The 19,348-nt window shown below is 38.0% G+C and overlaps 1 protein-coding gene across 3 annotated transcripts in view; it reads right to left on the bottom strand.

Moving 5' to 3' along the window:
* Window positions 1-650: 650 nt before the first annotated feature.
* The window catches only part of LOC138033540 (phosphatidylserine synthase 1-like), a 32,159-nt gene continuing 13,461 nt past the window's right edge, over window positions 651-19,348 (bottom strand). For 2 of the 3 annotated variants that reach the window (XM_068881309.1, XM_068881307.1), the window contains 8 exons: window positions 16,439-16,498; window positions 15,113-15,194; window positions 10,905-11,017; window positions 10,306-10,371; window positions 9,134-9,233; window positions 6,853-6,903; window positions 5,814-5,870; window positions 651-3,431 (listed from right to left, as the gene is read on the bottom strand). In XM_068881309.1, coding sequence (XP_068737410.1) covers window positions 3,087-3,431; window positions 5,814-5,870; window positions 6,853-6,903; window positions 9,134-9,233; window positions 10,306-10,371; window positions 10,905-11,017; window positions 15,113-15,194; window positions 16,439-16,498 — 874 coding nt within the window. In that variant the 3' untranslated portion in view covers window positions 651-3,086. The remainder of the gene's footprint in view (window positions 3,432-5,813; window positions 5,871-6,852; window positions 6,904-9,133; window positions 9,234-10,305; window positions 10,372-10,904; window positions 11,018-15,112; window positions 15,195-16,438; window positions 16,499-19,348) is intronic. The other variant, XM_068881308.1, reaches the window with a different exon arrangement.

A 19,348-nucleotide genomic window follows, 5' to 3' on the forward strand; every position in this document is an offset into this window, starting at 1 on the left:
CTACGTGCGACCATGTAGTTCCCAACACCTCCCCTCCCCCACTAGTTAAAAACCACCTCTTTTGGTGTACGCGCCAAAGGAAACCTCCCCGAGGGTGACATTGGGGTCTGGGGAAAGCGCGATATTTCGGAAACTGTAGTCCGAAAAGTTCGGAATTCCGGCATGATCAAACCCTACGGAAAGCGGTGCTCGTATTTTTTTTGGTTCACGGTACTCGGTGCAGAAGTTACGTCACGGAATTATCAGACTTCCGGTTGCTCCAGGGGAAAAGAATTGGAAACTCTGCAGCCTTCCTCCTTGGTGCAAAATCACGCTTTACAAGCACGAATCGTTTTAGCAATCGTTTGCTGTACTAAGGTAATCCGCGCGCACAGAGCAACATGGGGAAGAAAATGTATAACATTAATTTCGTTTTGCTGCCTCACACGTTGCATAACCAGAGTGGAGGAAACTAAGTGACACCTCACGCGCTCCCTGTTCTTGCCATAAAAATTTGCAGCATTCACCTGGGAAGGCTCCTTATATTACACCAGGTACACAGGGTCTCCTTTTAAATTGAAAGATAAAGTCACCAGAAAGGCCTCAGAAGTGAGTGATAAGAATTCAACATCCAAACAGAGGGACAAGTAAACAAAGGCAAAAAGCGATGCAGTTTTAATGATTCTTTAATGCACAATCAACTTACTATCACAGGAAGCAATGCTGTGTATTATCACGTTAACAGTGTGACTGCCCAGGTTATTCAGTATTAATCCTTAACTAATGATGACATAATTTCAGACGGGAAAGGTTAGATTAAAACGAACACAAATCAATTGAAATAAAAATGGCTTTTTTTACAAAGCAACAAAGTCGTGCTTTTTTTACGATGGAAAAATATTGCTAAAACAAAATAGTTATTAAAATAGATAATTAAACTGGAACTTCGCTTTTTTTATCAGAATTAGGCCATCCCCTTTTTTTTCTCCGTTTCGCGTCGTCCGACCGACCCAAATTTTGGGCATTTTCCAAAAAAAAAAAAAGTTAACGACGTTTTTAAGCCATTTTTATGTCGCGCAGGAGTTTCGGTGGTTGATCCTTTTTCCCACGCTGTCTTAATTTTGCCACAACATCCGCCAACTTTTCCGCCATATTGATTTTGGGTTCACGTCTTGTTGTTTTCTTGGCTCCACAGCTATGATGCCGGGGTACCACGCCTCCGATTCCGAGAATGCTTATGATTTTTTTTTAGGTTTTTTTTTTCAATCCGACCGACCGACCGACCCAATATCAGGAAGCGCATTCGACGGTAAACAAAAAATTGGGATGGCCTCTGGTTATAGACAGATGTATACCCAAATCTCGCCATACTTTATCCAGGCATGAAGAAAAATAAGAGAAAAACTTGGAGCCAAATAGTACCCTTACTAATACTTAATTTTGGGGGTGGACAGAGAATCTTTGTTGACGCCTAATTTGAATACTGTATCTCACTTTTCTTTGGATGTTGCTTTTGTGTTATTCAAGTATGGCTGCCTGGATTTCCTACCAAACAAATCTTTCATAAATAACGAATTCTTTTATAATATTTCCTCTCAACATAGTAAATATCAATTCTAGAGTGAAATATATAACCTCAATAATTTTCTCCAATCTAATATATAGATGCTTGAAGTTGGCTCATTGTTAAATATATTAAATCTTGACATTATTTACCCTTGTAAAAGAATTACACAGATGACTTGAATCAAGAAACAATATCCATAACATAATACATAGAATCAGTATTATTACTCCAAGTGGCTGCTGTTGTATTGCCTAGGGATACTCGAAATAATGCAAACAATGGTTACTATTCAATGTTTGACCTTGGATATTGCGTTTCTAGCTTTCTGATTGGTTTACTTGTCTCTTTACATGTCATTTACACCTTTCACAAGTCAGGCAAGGGCTATATCATAAATACCAATATATTGATCTTTTGCTCACAATGTATTTCTTGATAGTTAAAATTTCCTTAAATCCCTGAAATCTGTTGTTATTATGTTACAGCCTTGTAATGCTGTAAATAATTACAGCCAGGAGAAAAGTTGATACCACAAAAATTACTGAAAATAAAGATACTTGCCAATTCAAATCCCGGGGGAGGTACTGCCATATATGGACTATATAGGTATGTGCCGCTGTGAAGGGTATGGTTTTCAAGCAGTTTACTCTAGGATAGAATATATAAATCATAGCCTTTCGCTTTAGAATAGGGTATCATTTTTCAAGACACTGACCAGTCGGTTGAAAAGAAAGGAAAAAGGAAAGGAAAGGAACTTTATTCAAGTGTCTAGTAGATTTAGCGCTGGAGCACTAATTGGGGACACTGTAAAGTGAAATTAACAATTAACACAACAATTCAAATGTTGGTTTTTGAGGAGAGGGGAAACCGGAGTATCCGGAGAAAACCTCTCGGTGCAGAGTAGAGAACCAACAAACTCAACCCACATATGACGCCGAGTCGAGGAATCGAACCTGGGCCACATTGGTGGGAGGCGAGTGCTCTCACCACTGCGCCATCCCTGCACCCCAGGGAAGATTTTATCAAGACTAAGGAAACCAGAAATTCACACTCAATAATACAAAAAAACAAATCGGCAAAGTTTAAGTTTACCTAACTCAGCCTCAAAAGTGTCAATAAATGGCTATCATGAAACACCTCTGGACATTATTAACTGTCAAGAATCGGAATTTAGTCGGAAATCGGTGGGAGTTTACTCTAGTATAGGGTAGCAAAATTCAGCTGAACTAGCTCTGGTATAGGCTAAGGGTTCCAGGGTCCTAGCAGCACATCCCACCCAGAAATTCCTAAAGTGCCCTCCCCCCCACTAGGATTCAAATACACTCAAAGTCTGGTCACAGAATTAATACCACTTATAAACTATAATCTTGGACATCTCAAATGGAAAATGAAGACCACCCCTCTCCCCAATTTCAATGATGAAAATATGGCGGGCTTCAACTTGCGCATGGATTTATCATTCATTTTGGGGGAGGGGGTACTAATTTTTCCTTTTATTTTGTTCAAGATTGTAGGCCTAAAAACAAATTCCATTCTCTAGCTAAATTACTGATTGTGACTGGCGTGCCCTGAGACGAGTTGTCATTTCAAAGTTGCCACCCATAGATTCTCCCACAGCACTTCGCCTTGATCTCCTTTTTGTAGTTCTCTGATCCTGAGCACCCATTGGTGCAGTTTTGGTTGAGGATTTTTTGCTCTGCTCCTCGGCATCTGGGTGAGATACATTTACTACTGAACCATTGTGAAAGCCATTGGATACCATGGACCTGTGTGCAACACTGTGATCTTGGAGAATGTGGTTACCATTGGTCTTAACATAATTCATGGTTATAGTGGATGGGTCCTCAGCAGGAATTTCCTCCAAGAAAATTGGTTTTTTGGTGCCCTTGTATGAAAAAAAAAAACACATTTTATCATCATCTCGCTCAAGGCTACCCTGCAGGAATCCTTTTAATCATGACAGCATTTACATTTATAAACTAGGTGACGCTGTACTCTTAATACCCTAACACTTTGTACAATAATATTGTTGGTCTTTTTGGTTTCAATCGCCTTTATTGTAAATAAGGCTCTAGGGTATGCTTAGAATTTCACAAGGGAAACGTTATGAGGGCTTTCCCAGTAGAGGGGACCTCGTGTTCTTTGTAACCCCATCTGCCTTCAGGCGAATTTGCAAAATAGCACCTAATGGGAACAATTCTTATCATTCAAATGTCCTAACCATTGGAACAAAAAGAGCCCTTTGATTCGGTATTAAATAAGTCTCTGGTTGGCATTCAAATACTTAAAGATGTCATCAACAATCCCTCTAAATAAATTTAAGACACAACCCAACTCTTTCAAGATTTGTTTTGGCATTACTCATTGCTATCATCAGTTTAATTTAATCTACAAACCTTTACAATTGGAAAACGTTAAAATTTAAAATTTGGTTGCAATGACAGTTGTATGAGTATTAATGTCGAAACATGTCTTTAAAAAGTTGCCGTTTCGAGCGTTAGCCCTTCGTCAGAGCGAATCGAGGAATTATGGGTTACGTGTAGTTTTTATAGTAGAGTAGGAGCTACGCTATTGGTGGTAACATAGCAACGTGAAAAATAGAAATATATTAGTTAAATGAAAAGCGTTCCTTAATACCGTGAGGATTAAGGGTGCCGATTTGGAACATGAATTTTTGTTCCACATTCTTGCGGCTTTCCGTCCTACCTAGAGGTTTATTGCATAACCTGTACGTTATGCAATAAATTATACATTGGCGAGACAGGTAGAAGACTAGATGACCGATTCCGCGAACACCTTCGCGATGTTGAGAAGAATGACAAAGATGCATCTAAGCCAGTCGCTCGTCATTTTAATCTCCCTAACCACTCCAAAAAAACACATGGCTATCTGTGGCCTTTCCCTACATCTAGGTACGACGGAAAGCCGCAAGAATCTGGAACAAAAATTCATGTTCCAAATCGGCACCCTTAATCCTCACGGTATTAAGGAACGCTTTTCATTTAACTAATATATTCCTATTTTTCACGTTGCCATGTTACCACCAATAGCGTAGCTCCTACTCTACTATAAAAACTACACGTAACCCATAATTCCTCGACTCGCTCTGACGAAGGGCTAACGCTCGAAACGTCAGCTTCTAGAATCTCTGTACGGTGGCCAATTTACATTATCAACTCCGTTGATAAAACCAAATTTTTGTATACTACTTCCCCACCGACGCAGCACCACAGTTTCTTTAGAAACTACCCCCTTCATTCTTTAAAAAGTTGGTTCATGTGTCTTAAATTTATTTTGATTTTGTCATTGTCACGAAGTTATGGAACAATCTCTCTACTATGGAATAAAGGTATTCCAATCAATGTAAGCTCACATCCCTCTCAAACGTTTTAAACAAAGAGTGTTTAATTGTTTTCAGAAATTTAGATGCTAATGCAGCAAAATCCATATTAATTTTTAAGTTCTATTTATTGTTAATCTTATCCATTTAAGATTATATTTAAATGTTTCAAAGGATCTCAAACATACTTTTATTCCTTTCATTATGTTTTTTGTTAACGGATATATTAACTTAAGGTTAGTCTGGAAAGAAAGGTTTTTGAGTGGATAATTTAATTTGTATGATCATTCAAGGTGTAAATTACATTAAACAATTTAAATTAACTTAAACATTTAAACTGTTTAAGATATAAATTATTAACCTTTTACTTAAAGTATTACTATTTCTCCAGATTGACATTCCAAATGAGGGTCAAAAAAAAAAGTCTCTGCTTACGAGCCAGAAGGCTCATCAGGCCGGCGCTTATCTCCGGTTTCTGTAGCATGAAGCGACTAGGAGTATTAATTTTTATGCTCCCCCTGGATGGGATACTAGTCCATCGCAGGGTTACCCCCAGCATTACGCCGGTACCCATTTATACACCTGGGTGGAGAGAGGCACCGTGAGAGTAAAGTGTCTTGCCCAAGAACACAACACAATGTCCCCGGCCAGGCCCCGAACCCAGACCACTCGATCCGGTGTCAAGCACACTAACCATGAGGCCACCGCGCCTCCCACCAAATGACGGTGACCAACATTAATATTTTAACTTTTTTTCCATTCAAGGATTCCCAATGAGGGACAGCAACAGCGACCTGCATCTTTTCTTTGTACCAGTAATGGGCTAGCCTCTCCACCGTTAACATACTTGCAGTAAGAGACCTTTATATCTACCCTCACAAAGAATGTCTGAACTGGACATACAAACTGTTTAAAGGAATCTCTTACATATTTCTTGAACATTGCAAGTTTTTCCACTATGTTTTTCTTCAACATTTCCCCTTCCTAAACAAGGACAGGAAGAGTATAAAAAAAAAAATTGAGGATCTAAAGAGCAAATTGCCTCCTCTGCAGTTAAGTCACTTCTTTTCTTTCATTGAGCTTCCAGTGGTAATGAAGAGGGACTGGGATAAATGAAAAAGTAAAAAGAGAACAGGGTGCAATAAAAAAGAGGGAAAATGGGAGGAGTTCCTCTCGTAGTCCCAGTCTTCCTTCTGCTTTTCTTTTACCAAAGAAATCTGATTTATAAAGTCACTGCTACAGAGGAACAATTTTCTCAAGGAAACAAATCAGTCTGCAACTTTGTGCAGAGTGCATTAGATAAGTTTTGACTTCCTTCAACATTTTCTATTTCACGAGTTTCATGTTTTGTGCTAAAAAGTGTAAAAAAGATAGCACTTTATTTTTTGCGTAACTTGGTCAGTCTTAATATTTCATTTAAATCAGTTTAAGTTTAAGCATCATCAACGGATGAAATATGAGATGGACCCTTTAAATAAATTATTATTCCATTAAAAATCAAGCTTTTTAAATCAAAAGACCTTTAAAATTTAAATTTAGTCTATTTTAGGAATTTTAAATTCATCTTATTGAAATCCATGGTTTTGAGAATAAAAATTAATGATGACTTCCAGAAAAATAATTAATTGACATGTTAATTAAAGTTCAGTTCATTTAATGACCTTGTTGCAAATAATATTCACACACACACACACCTCAGTGAATGCTTGTAAACCTCGTGTCCTCATTAGCTTTATTAATAATTTAACAATTTAATAATAATGCTCACGTCATTGTAAAGCACATGTAGCTTTGCTCTACGCTCCCTCCCTCCCTCAGTCTGCCTTAATTCCAACAGAAATCAGGGTGCTTCTCACTATCCCTCCCTTGAAGGGGAGGACTTTCCTATACATAGCTTATGCAACAAGAGGGATGACGACCTACAGTATTTCAAAATGTGTTTACATACAAACAAGAAAAAGCAAACCTTTGATTTTGTCATGACCATAAAATAAAGCACAACTATGCTTATTGCCATCTGCAAGACAAAGATTTGAGATACTCTGATCATCCACTTCGCAGTTATTCAAAGAATGTTTAAGTGATGGACAGTAAAGCAGCGGCTTTTATTTTTGTTTCTAGCGTGCAAGGCATGTGGTATGTGGGACAAGTCTTGGCCTTTTGCATCTTTGACGTCATTTTCTCCTCCACCCAGCTCTCTCAAGATTTTAAAGTTAGTAATGGTGTACCAATAAATAGGAAAATTCCAGTTTAAATTAACAGCTACGTTTTTGAAATCAAGGCTTTAAACGTAGGTCACTTACTGTTAGGTAACGTAGCTTTGAAATCCAAAGAAAAATGAAAATTGATTTTTTGGTCATAGTAGAACTCTTAGGTCGTGTTTCATTGGGATCAACCATTTCAACCGCAACCAGTTTAGGTTGAAGTGGTTGAGGTTTCCCAATAGAACACTTTTCCAACCGTTTTCGGTTGAAACGCGGTAAAACTCCTGGGAATAGTTATTACCAGACTTCACAGCGTTTACAAGTTGAGGGAAAGCAACACAGGAGCCCGCAGCAGACTTTAAATGGCCAGTGTAAATGACAGTGGTCACTGCCAATGCTTTTTCAACCGTTTCAACCTTGTTTGATGCGGGTTGAAACAGTTGATCAACCAAACCAACCAAAAACGGTTTTTTCTAAATGGAACACTAAAAAACCCAACCAACCCAACCAACTTAAAACGGTTGATCTCAATAGAACACTACCTTAGTTTCAATGATTCAACTTTGAGTAACGGGAGTACTTTTGGAGGTGCAGGGGTTCAGTGCACCGGATTCTCAAACTATGGAATGTCTGAACTGAGCCAACAGTCCACTCAAGCTGTGTAACCTTTCCCGAGCATGATGAGCATTGAGAACTTACTACTGAAACAAACCCCCATGTTCAAAACAAGCTTTGTACTGTAGGCCATGACCCATACTTTTCCAGTTTAATTTTGCACTCAGGCATAAACCAAACTCGAAAAAACAAGGTCCCAAGAGTTACAATGTGGCCCAGAAAAAATGGGTCAGAAAGATAATAATTATATTGTCTTTTGGACCACACCATGATGGCCATACTTGAGAATACAACCCCCTACATTGGCCAATAATGATTTCATGAGGGAGAAACATTAACCAATGAAGTTATCTACATGTAGTTAACACAGCCATGAGAATGGAGTGATTAGTGAAGGAGGAAAACCACCGCGTATCCATGCAGACAAACCATTCAGTCAGGTTGAGATCGCCTCAAACTCAATCCACATATGATTGCTGAGGTTGGAAGTGTGGGGGTGGTTAATGAGTGCTGCCTTGGAATGCTAGTCTGACTCCTCAAATCAATTGTATGTAGCCCTGTTTCAATAAGAAAGTTTTCCTTGACAGGTTTCCCTGATAATCATCATTGCTCACATGGTGTAATGATCAACAAGTTTTTCTTGACAAGGAATAACAATTATTGATAGTGTAGATGATGAAGAAGTTTCCCTGAAAAGTTTATAGCCTGTGCCTGCAATACTTGTTATTCAACAAGTACATAAAAAAATGTACCAGTCCCTAGTTTGTCATTCCAGACCAACTTGCTTTTGTTTTAGCCAACCATTTTGTATGTTTTCACAGAAATGAGCATGCATGAGCATGATAATGGGAACTAATCTCATTAATGTTCCTTGCCACACTTTCCTTGATGTCCGTTTACACAAACAAGTTTCATCCTTGACAACATTTCCTTGTGAAGGAAAAATTGTCAATTTGACCCTACATGTATTTTCTTGAACAATTTCTCCCGGACCTTGTCAAGGAAAACAAGCTTGTGTAACAGGGCTTATTTCTGTAATACAAGACATTCTTAGAGGGAAAACGCACGCAAATTGTATGATATGAAGAGATACCTGTATGGGATATGATAAAATAGTTTTTGTTTCTCTTTCATGACCCTTTGTGATATTAATTAAGCCATGGATGTGTGATCCAACTTGGCCTTGGGACTCAGCCCTTTACACCACAATAATAATTATCTTACAGTACAACCACCATTACTGCAGAAAAAAGTTCTTGATCTGGGTAAGGAAAAAGGTTGGTGCAAAACAAGTCACCTCCAACCAAATAACACCATAATTTACAACAAATTTAATCTTAAAAATTTTATCCTTGAAGATTAAATTTGTTGTAATGGTGTAATTTGGTTGGAGGTGAATGGTTAAAATAACAGAACAGTTACATGTACCTGAAATAGCAGCCACAGAACAATACTGACAATTTCTGTTTTCTTGAACATATCCAGTCCATATTTAACACAAATCAGGCCCTCCATACATGTGATAGCTCTAGGAAAGAAAAAACAGTTCCTCTGAATAACAGGAAAGTCACCTAATCTCCTCTAATAATGGAATTATTATTGTGAGACCAGGTCATGCTTTCCAAATCAAGAACATTACAGATTTCTTACACATGTTCCATGTTTGGAACTGCAAATTTTCAAATCTTTTTATAGGCATTAAACTTGCTAACCCATTGACCCCTGGGAGTGAGACTTCAAAAACAGATTTCAATTTGTCTAATGCCAGACAGTTTTACTTGTCAACTGGGGGCAACCTAGGGTGTTTGAGGTGTCAATAGGTCAAGGAAGTCTTGCCACAAAAAGCTGCTTCATTTAGGAAAGTTTTAGGGAAGTGGTCAAAACTACTACACTCGAACAGGACCCACCAAACTCCCCTACCCCAAAGGTGGGTGCTGTTCGAGTATAGTAGTTTTGACCAGTTATTTCATCCAGGTGATCTGGTGACGTAATTTGGAGGACTGGGAAGAAAAATCTTAACGCCGTTTCCCACAACCGCGTGCGGCCTTAGGTGTTGTTTCCAAACTCCCTGTGGTAAAACTCGAAACTCAACGGATCATTCTGTGTCAACCACATTTCCTGTTACTGAATGAACATTCAAGTAGACCCGACGAGATCTAACCTCGCCTCTGCCATGTTGAATTCGAAAATGAGGCCGCACGCGGTTGTGGGATACGGCGTTAAAATTTTTCTCCCCAGTCCTCCAAGTTCCGCCACCAGATCACCTGGATAACAATGGACCCCTAAATTTCCAAACAATCAATGAATTAATTTACTCTTGAGGGGTATCATGGCAACTGTACACTTTCACTAGAAACTGACCAACTCATTGGCTACTCAGTTGGTCACAAGGAGTATATGAACACAGGAGTGAATCTCATGGTCATGAATTGGAATTCTGTTCAATGTTCTGTATCCTTATGGACTGGTCAGCTCTCACAGCAAGTTTATTTGAAAACACTGGAAAAGTGAAATGTGGGTTTTGAAGTCCTATGTAGGGCAATTGCAGAAATCATGATATGAAATCCCCCGCAATGAATACTAATGCAGCAGTAACTTACATCAAAACCCATGCCTGAGTCCCTAGTCGCCTACTTCTGGTGTCCGTCACGTAAACATAGTACTGTCTACAAAAGAAGAAAACAAGAGTTGACAGACTTTCATATTCAACCCGTTAAAATTAAATTAAAATGAGATGAAAAAAATACACATTACGTGCTACATGTACATAACATAAAATTAAATATACCTCTTCCATGTAATTTTTTCATCCCAGTTTAATTTAATTCTAACTGGTTGCTTTGTTTCTTCTACACTGTAATCAGGTATTTATTTGAACTTTTGCAGGCAATGTTAGAAGGTGAAGGATTGGCATTATTTCCTAATTAATTTTGGTTACCCACTGAGAACGAAAAAAAAGTTTTTTTTAAGTACCGATAAGCTGAAAGAAATTAGTAACCAAAAAGTATGAGGGGGAATCGTTCTTACATTCTACCCTGCTCTCACCAAAGAGTGACACTTGTAGATAAACTCTTAACACCCTGGACAAACTCCTTCTCGGCAAAAGGGCTAAGCAACTGGATTCATTCAATACTGCAGCATGTACATGCAATGCACAAACATTTATCCTGTGGATCACACAAGATCAAGTTTACGCTACCTTAAAGATGGTGCCACAATAATCGCAATTAGACCCAGTCTATAGACATTGAGCCAGTGAGCAGTTGGAACCCAAAGGATATGCTTAAGAAAAAATGTGTTGAGCTCTACAATCTGAGGAAAATAAAGTATAATTAACAGGTTATTTAAGTATTTACTTCAGCCTATTTTCAAAGCAAGTCCAGAGATGATTTTTTTTTTCAGAATTTCATTTCGTAGTTTTCATTCACATAGAAAGTTAAACTAATAACTAAGTGGAAATATGCTAGACACTATTTACACTGTATAGAACATACAATCATGTAATATTTATTACTTTCCTAAAAAATTCCCCATGGACTCTACAGAACTCAGACAATTTACGGGGAGCTTTGTTAACTATCCCGTAAAACAGCCAGAGTATACTGTTAAGCTACTATACACAGAGTGGAGAGTCTAAAAGCTGTTAGAGGTGTGAGTCAAAGTCTATTTTTTTGGCAATTTCCATATTTGTAACCAGGGAAAGACACTTTCTTTAAAATTACACAAAAAAAATCACGATTATAAACACCAATGAAATAAATACCAAGTAAGCTTTTTTTCGCAGAAAACATGATATTTTCACATCTGAAGATAACATGTTATTTTCACACGTGAAAAGGTCACTGTTGCTATGGTTACACACGAAAATCACGCCTTTCGATGCCTTTCGTGATGTGATTTAGTATTTCATTGGTTGTTATAAAAACGAGCGATAAAAAATAAGAAGAACAACGTTTCGACTGCTCCACAGTCATTTTCAAGTTCAAGTTCATGGATAAAAAATTCTGCATAATTATATACAGTTTCTGAACCAATGGAATGAAAGGTAAAAAGCTAAGTATTTATATATGTTGTAGTTCAATTTTGACTTTGGAACAATTTGTTTTTGAACTTGTACACAATATTTGAACTGGTATAATTTTAATTGTACTGGACCAGTTGCAAAAACAGTCAAAACAATTTAATGTTTGTTGAACACAAAGAACACACTTCGTTGACAACAGCTGTTTGCCATTCATTTACTTAGTTCAAGAGGTTACTGAAATAAGGTTTGCTGAGCATTCAGAGTAGGACAGAAATAGCAGTCTGGCTTGACCAAGAATAACATGAGTGGTGTTAAGCACTAATACACGCAATTTAAGCTACACACTTAATTGTTCTAGAATGGTTAGCTTTTATTTACAGTCATGATGTATTAAACATAAACCTTAAGAATTTATTTTAAAGCCTGGTCATTTAGTGTATGTTGTGGTAAGGGCTAAGGATTGCTTTTTGGCTTATCACCAAGTTACCATGAGTGTACCAGTCCTGTTGTTAGCAATTTTTATTTGGTTTAGATTAGTTTTACCAGCACATACTGGCAACACATTTGTCATGTTGTGTGTACAATTTATTTTGCAGACTGTAACAACTGTACAATACATAAAATTAATTATGTCACTGTTTCAATAAGACAAGAAATAAAGTGCAGAAATCTTACAATTTAATTTTGCTATTTTGTCATTAAAATAGTATTTTGACATTAGTGTCTTGTAGCAATTTGTTTTGTCTTTCCATATCAAGACATTCTCAATGAGTAGTATAGGGGAAACTCATCACCAATCAGACGTTTTTCTTCTATAACCCACTTGCTTTTTTGCATGCGGCTGTAAAAGATGTTTTGGCAGAGAAATCTAGTTTCACATTAGTGGCAGTACAAGGATAGAGTCGCGAGGGTGTGATCAGACTTTCCACGTCCAGAATCTTAAATTTCAGTTGTTTTTGTTCTTGCTTTCTTTTTGTTTGCTGGATCAGATCATTGTTGTATTTCCTCTGGTTTTCTTTAATTTTTTTTCGTTTTTGTTGTGGTTCCATGTCGCCTGCATGTTCTGCTGTGCTTTGATCAGTTCCTTCATCATTCTCATCCTGTGCCTGTCGTTTACCAGCTTGTAAAATTTCACGGTGTGGTTTTATTCCAAATACAGCTTCATAAGAAGATACTTCAATTGTGCGATAGTATGACATGTTTCTTGTATAAGCTGCTTGATTCGTGTACTCACACCATCTTTGGATATTTTTCTCTGCGATTTCAAGTATTATTGCTCTCATGTCTTCCTTCCATGACCTGTTGCTTCTCTCTGTCAATCCTTGGGTGGTTGGTGTTCTGGCGGCTCCATGCAATAGAGTTATTCCGTTTTCCTCACAGAATTGTTCCATTGTTTTATTGCGGAATTCCTTTCCATTTGTCTGATAAAAATTTTTTGGGGAAGCCAAAGCTATAGCAATAACTGGTTAAATTTCCCAACACTTCTTGGGCAGTTTTATCATGTAAGGGCATCACTGAAATAAACAGTAAACTGTTACTTTGTATGATGGTCGATAATGTTCATGGCCTAGCAGTGAGGTTTCTTGCAACTGCACTGACAGTTTCTGAAGTCCATTAAATCAATCTCTACCAAAGACAAAAAAGCGGGCGATTGTAAGGGTTTGGTAACAACTTTAACATGGCTAGTGATAGTCTTCTGCTGTTCGTGCAATGGACATAAACTTAAGAACAAGTTTACGACTCCAACGCTTACTTCTGAATAGATGTCATTCATCCATTTACTTGTTATTTGACGTCTCATATGCGCTGTTCTTTGGTGTGCTAAGATTAGAGTGTTGTAGAGTTTACTCTTTGGGATAAAAATTTTTCTCTCAGGTGTTTGCAGTTTTCCTTGGTGGTATGTCCATTTCTTTCTTTGCAATGTCTTAAGTTGTGACTAAGATAGCTTCCCTTCCATTTCTCTTGAATCACTAGGGGGTGGAAATGTGAAAGAAGGGTGGGGTAGAATAGAGGTAATGAGGAAGATGAGGGAGGGGTAGGAAAGAAGAAGGGCAGGCATGTTCTTTTTTACCACCCCCCCCCCCTGAAAAAAAAAAAAAAAAAAAAAACCACCCAAGCCCCTGACTTTTTTAACTACACCCCAAAAAAAGGGAAAATCCCTTTTTTAGACAGTTGATGAAAATAAACCAGTACAATTAAAATTGTACCAGTTCAAATATTTTGTACCAATTCAAACTATTTTGTACCAGTTCAAGCTATTGCGTACCAGTTCAAAAACAAATTGTACTAGCAGTCAAAATTGAACTATAACATTAATTTTTATATGAACAACAAAAATAAGAGAATGCCAAAATGAAGTGTAAATAAGAGATGAAGAGAATGAAGTGTTAAGCAAACAGCTTTGCGCAGATGGAATCACTCTGTTTGTTTAATTTTGGCTTTATATAAGGTCCCGAATTAAAAACACTTCAAAAATCAAGCAATCGGACTTGTTTCAGCACTTCCTAAGGATCCTAAAGTTCTTTGTGATTTCATGAAGTGGCTCATGTCCATGTTGTTCTCTTCATGGTTGCCGATTACCGATTGTTTGTGTTCCTCCACACGTTGATGTAGGTGTCGGCTTGTAAAGCTGACATAATCTGCATCACACAGATCACACTTAAAGAAAATTAATGTACATGTACAACGTTTTGCTTATTCACAATTGGAGGTTTAGGTTCTGCACATTTTTAGCTTTAAGCTCATCTTTGATCTTGTAGCTTGTAAAGACAGGATGTACTAAAATGGTATTTATCTTTCGGCTAAGATCACTACATTGCTCACATAGTTTGTTTGCTGATCTCTGATCTTTGAAGGTCAGCTTTTTACCTTTCATTCCATTGTTTCAGAAATTGTGTAGATGCAGAATTTTTTATCCATGAACTTGAACATGAAAATGACCATGGAGTGGTCGAAACGTCATTCTTCTTATTTTTTATCGCTTGTTTTTATAAAATGTTTTACTAAGAACTTATTACTTTGTATTTCATTGGTGTCTATATAATAAATAGGATATTAAATGGCCGCTTGGAGATACAAAATTTCTCTTCTCATGTTGAAAAACACTTCACTCATTTGCTGGGCTCACTCATGAATTATTTTTCAACACTCAAAGAGAAATTTCGTATCTCTGCACAGCCATGCAATATCCTCTATATCTGTCCTGATACTAGCCCTGTCTGCAACTATAATACAGTAATGACCATAATAACAGTAATACTGTAATAGGTTATTCAGTAATAATGTTTGTGCGCCCAGAAACTCTACACTCCAAACAAAACAGTTAACACAAGGTTTCATCATAATAATTATTATTTTTATGTTTTTAATGTAACTTCACTTACTTGGGAAATAATCATCATTTGACATATAGCAAAGTACCGCATGTACGAGCATTTTGGGTCCATCCAGCGTATATGAGTCCAACTGTAGACAATACAATAAAGAATCAGTTTATAAAGTAAGCCCATATTTGAGGAAACGACTGTGCAAGCAAACTAGTCTAGAAAATTATTACCTGATTTTTAGAAGGGAGGTACGGTTGTGTTGTGTTCTTGGGCAAGACACTTTACTCTCATGGTGCCTCTCTCCACCCAGGTGTATAAATAAGTACGGGTGAATTTAATGCTGGGGTAACCCGGCGATGGACTGGCATCCCATCCAGGGGGGAGTAGAAATACTCCTAGTTGCTTCATGCTACAGAAACCGGAGATAAGTGCCGGCCTGATGGGCCTTCTAGGCTCGTAGCAGACTTGACAATGTACCTACCTACCTTTTAGGATCGAAATAGTGAAAGTCGCATCTTCTATTTGTCTGTATATGAAAGTGAATCAGTCTGTCTCTCTGTCTACATGTCAGGCAGGTAGTCAGTGCATAACTGACATGCCAATCAACCAGCCAACCAGTCAGTCAAATAATAATCAGGTCAGCTGGTCAGTCACCTTGGTATGCTTTGGATAATGTTTAGGCCTAAGGTTAGCATTTTTGTAAAGATTTGGGTTGTTTCAGCTATTGTACCCTTCACCCCCTACCCCTCACCCCCTATGCCCCACCCCTACCCCATTGTCATGCCCTCAGTCACCTGGTCAGTAAGCAGGTTAGCCAGTGAGTCAGTCAGTCATTGATTCTTGCTGACAGTTGGCCATTAGATGGTGAGTTGGCTTTGCACTGAATGATTAGGGTTTTAATACAGTTCTGGATTCTTCTAGAATTTTTATTTTTTATATGTAAATAGTAATTAGTTATGGTACAGTTTTTTGTAAATAGTCGTGCGTTTTTAACATGAGCCACTGGCTCGGGAGATTTGGGCAACCTCTCCCTACGTTTGCGACTTTAAATAAAGTTACCTTACCTTACCTATTACAAGTCACTTACATGTATAATAATTATTATTATAAATTATTAATCAAGATTGTCACCCACAGGATCACCAATTTGGGCCTGTTCTTCATTTAGACATCCAAGAGGTATCCTGCTTTCTCTTTAAAACTTTCCCTCCCCAGAGAGACACCATTTTACTCTGTCTAATGTCAGCTGATGTTTCTTGTCAATGGAGCCCCCGTTAGGGGCAAAAGGGTTAATTAATTGGGTCCATATTATAAAAGTATTGAATTAACAAGCTCACGGTACAGTACAATAAACAATGCATTCATATCAAACAAATTGTAAACCTTGCTGGGGTAAACTGCAGGACTGCACGACGAAGCTTTCCAGTGGTTGTATGAATATCCCTTGAAAAGTAAAATTACAGAAATAATTATGATATACAGTGCAGACCAGAATTATGCGTCCTACGCAGACGCAAAACGCACGCGCGTTTTTTGCGCACACGCGTTTTTAAATGCGCGTTTCCAAACGCGCATTTGATGCGCGTTTTTTCTTTTGTTATGCAAACTCTTATCGTAGCTGTGATGTTCATTGTTCCACGAAACAATAGACAGACGATAAAATGAATATTTAATTTCTGTGATCAACTTACCAGAACATTTGAATTGAAGAGCGCTGTCAACTGATCATTGTGAGTTTTCGAAACGAACTTACAAGGTTTTAAATTCTTTCGACATTCACTGAATGAAAAATAATAAAACTCTGTTGTCATCCTGCAGCTGACCACTGATAGTTAAGTTATTTTGACCTTTCTGTTGCCGAAACTGCAGTTTGGATCATTGTCATAGAAAATGCCGACAACGGAGAAAATAATTATGTAGACGTAGCTTCTGACTTTTCCGCCAATTCTTCGCAATAAAAGTGCTTTGTCGAAAATTTGTCGAGCTTAAGAATTTCGGGAAGAAAAGAAAACAGCGCTACTGAGGAGTTTTTGTAACATCCCAATTTTTTCGCGAACGTCAAATACTGAGAATGGCGCCACAGAAGTCGTCATGAGATAACTGCTTTGAGGCTCCGACAAGTAAACATTTGGTTCCAGGCTCTCAAACAAAAGAAGACGACATTAGGGCCGTTTATACGAGAGAAAATAAGCCGTGGCTTACTCTGGCCGTGGCGTACATAATACGCGTAAGGGACTATTTATACGAGTATAAACTCCCAGGCCAGGATAAGCCGCGGCTTGAGAAAGCCGTGAATGTAGATTTTGTACCATTTACACCGGGTGTTCGCGTCTTATGTAAGCCGCGACCAAAGTAAGCCGCGGCTTATTTCCTCTCGTATAAACGGCACTATTCTCTTAACAGATTTCTTTTCTTGCGACTATCTTTCTTTTGTTTTTGAAGCCAGGACAAGTTTACGCCCAAAGGAAAACAAATAAACTTGCAAATGGCCAAAACATTATGAACGCAATACATTTATTTCACAAAAAAAACGACATTATTCAACTCGGGATCTTAAGATTTACAATGTACGTACTGATCGGTATTGGCTAAAAAACATCTTTATTTGTCTAATTTCAAAGCTCTATTCCTTAAGTAAGTATCAATGGCCTCTTCCTCGCTTTTTCTTCTTTGGTGGAGGCTGTTCATTTTCTTTCGTATCGTCGAACAAATGAGTGTTGGCAGGGTCGTTTAGAAAGTCCACTTCAAGGGCATGCAGCTTCGAGGAATCGTCTTTAAAAGAAGGAAAATAAAACAATCGGTGAGTACTTCCTGAGTTGTATTGCGAAGATTAGAAGGCTAACTTTTGTCTACCGATAACTGGCTGAAATGATTACTGGAAAAAATTGAAAGCCTATACACTTAAGAATGTCTAATTGAAACAAACTAAAACAATCGTTAAGTTCTTCATGAGTTCTAATTGAATGTATTGAACTGATAATTGGCTTAAATGTATAGGAGAAACCCTTACCATCAACTCCAATGATTTCAGCTTCCAGAACAAGACTCCCGTACTTCAACAGTACTCGGCTTCCTCGGCTGGTGTTGTCTCCCGATATAACTTTTTCAATTTTTTTGAGTGGAACAACACTAATTGTGCGATCAGAGTCAAAGTAAAACAAGCCGTATTTTGGAACTTTCAAAGCAGCTCTGAAAGACATGTTAATTACCGTAACTTACTGTCCAATTATTTCATATAGAAAATGATAAGCGGTGTAAAGTCTTATCAGATATGAATTTTAAAGCAAATGATCTGGACAGTTTATTTGGATTTTCGGACCTCCTAGGAAATTGAGTAAAATGGTCATTGGTCCAAATAACTGTTCACCTGTATTAATATTTCATGAGTAGCCATGCATTGATTGAAAAGCAAGGTGTAAAGAGCAACCAAATAAGCTCGTAAGATATGTTTTGCCAGCTTTATGTCAACACTAACACTTTTTAAGAGCGGTATTGTTCGTAATAAACTTTAACGATCACTTCCAAAGCCATTTTGAGCGATTGCACAATACCCGGCCCACTAAATATCCTACTTAAAAAAAACTGCCACCGCGGTCCGCAGTCCCGTAGTCGACGAATGAAAACTGTTAAAGGGCAAGCAGTAAAATGAGCTGCAACCGCGGTCCGCAGTCCCGTAGTCGATGAATGAAAATTGTTAAAGGCCAAGCAAACGAGCGCTTAGGCTTAATCAGTAAACGAGTGCTTTGTTCTTCACATGATGTCGTGAAAAGTGTAGTTGACCGAACCGCAAAATGAAAGCTAACATTTTACGAGAACGCTTAGGCCTAATCACTGAAGCGAGCGGAGTCGATGAATGAAAATTTTTCAAGGGCAAGCAAAGGAGCGCTTAGGCTTAATCGGTAAACGAGTGCATTCTTCTTTACATGATTTCTTGAAAAGTGTAGTTCACCGAATCGCAAAATGAAAGCTAAAATTTTATGAGAATGCTTAGGCCTAATCACTGAAGCGAGCGTAGTCGATGAATGAAAATTGTTTAAGGGCAAGCAAAGGAGCGCTTAGGCTTAATCGGTAAACGAGTGCATTCTTCTTTACATGATTTCTCGAAAAGTGTAGTTCACCGAATCGCAAAATGAAAGCTAAAATTTTACGAGAATGCTTAGCCCTAATCACTGAAGCGAGCACTTCGGCTTAATCAGTAGACGAGTGCTTTCTTCTTCACATGATCTCGAGAAAAGTGTAGTTGACCAAACTGGGACACTTAGTGGACGCCGATGCAGTATTGTTAAACATGCC

Source organism: Montipora capricornis, chromosome 14 (genome assembly GCF_036669925.1).
Source record: "Montipora capricornis isolate CH-2021 chromosome 14, ASM3666992v2, whole genome shotgun sequence".
Classification (NCBI taxonomy): Eukaryota; Metazoa; Cnidaria; class Anthozoa; order Scleractinia; family Acroporidae; genus Montipora; species Montipora capricornis.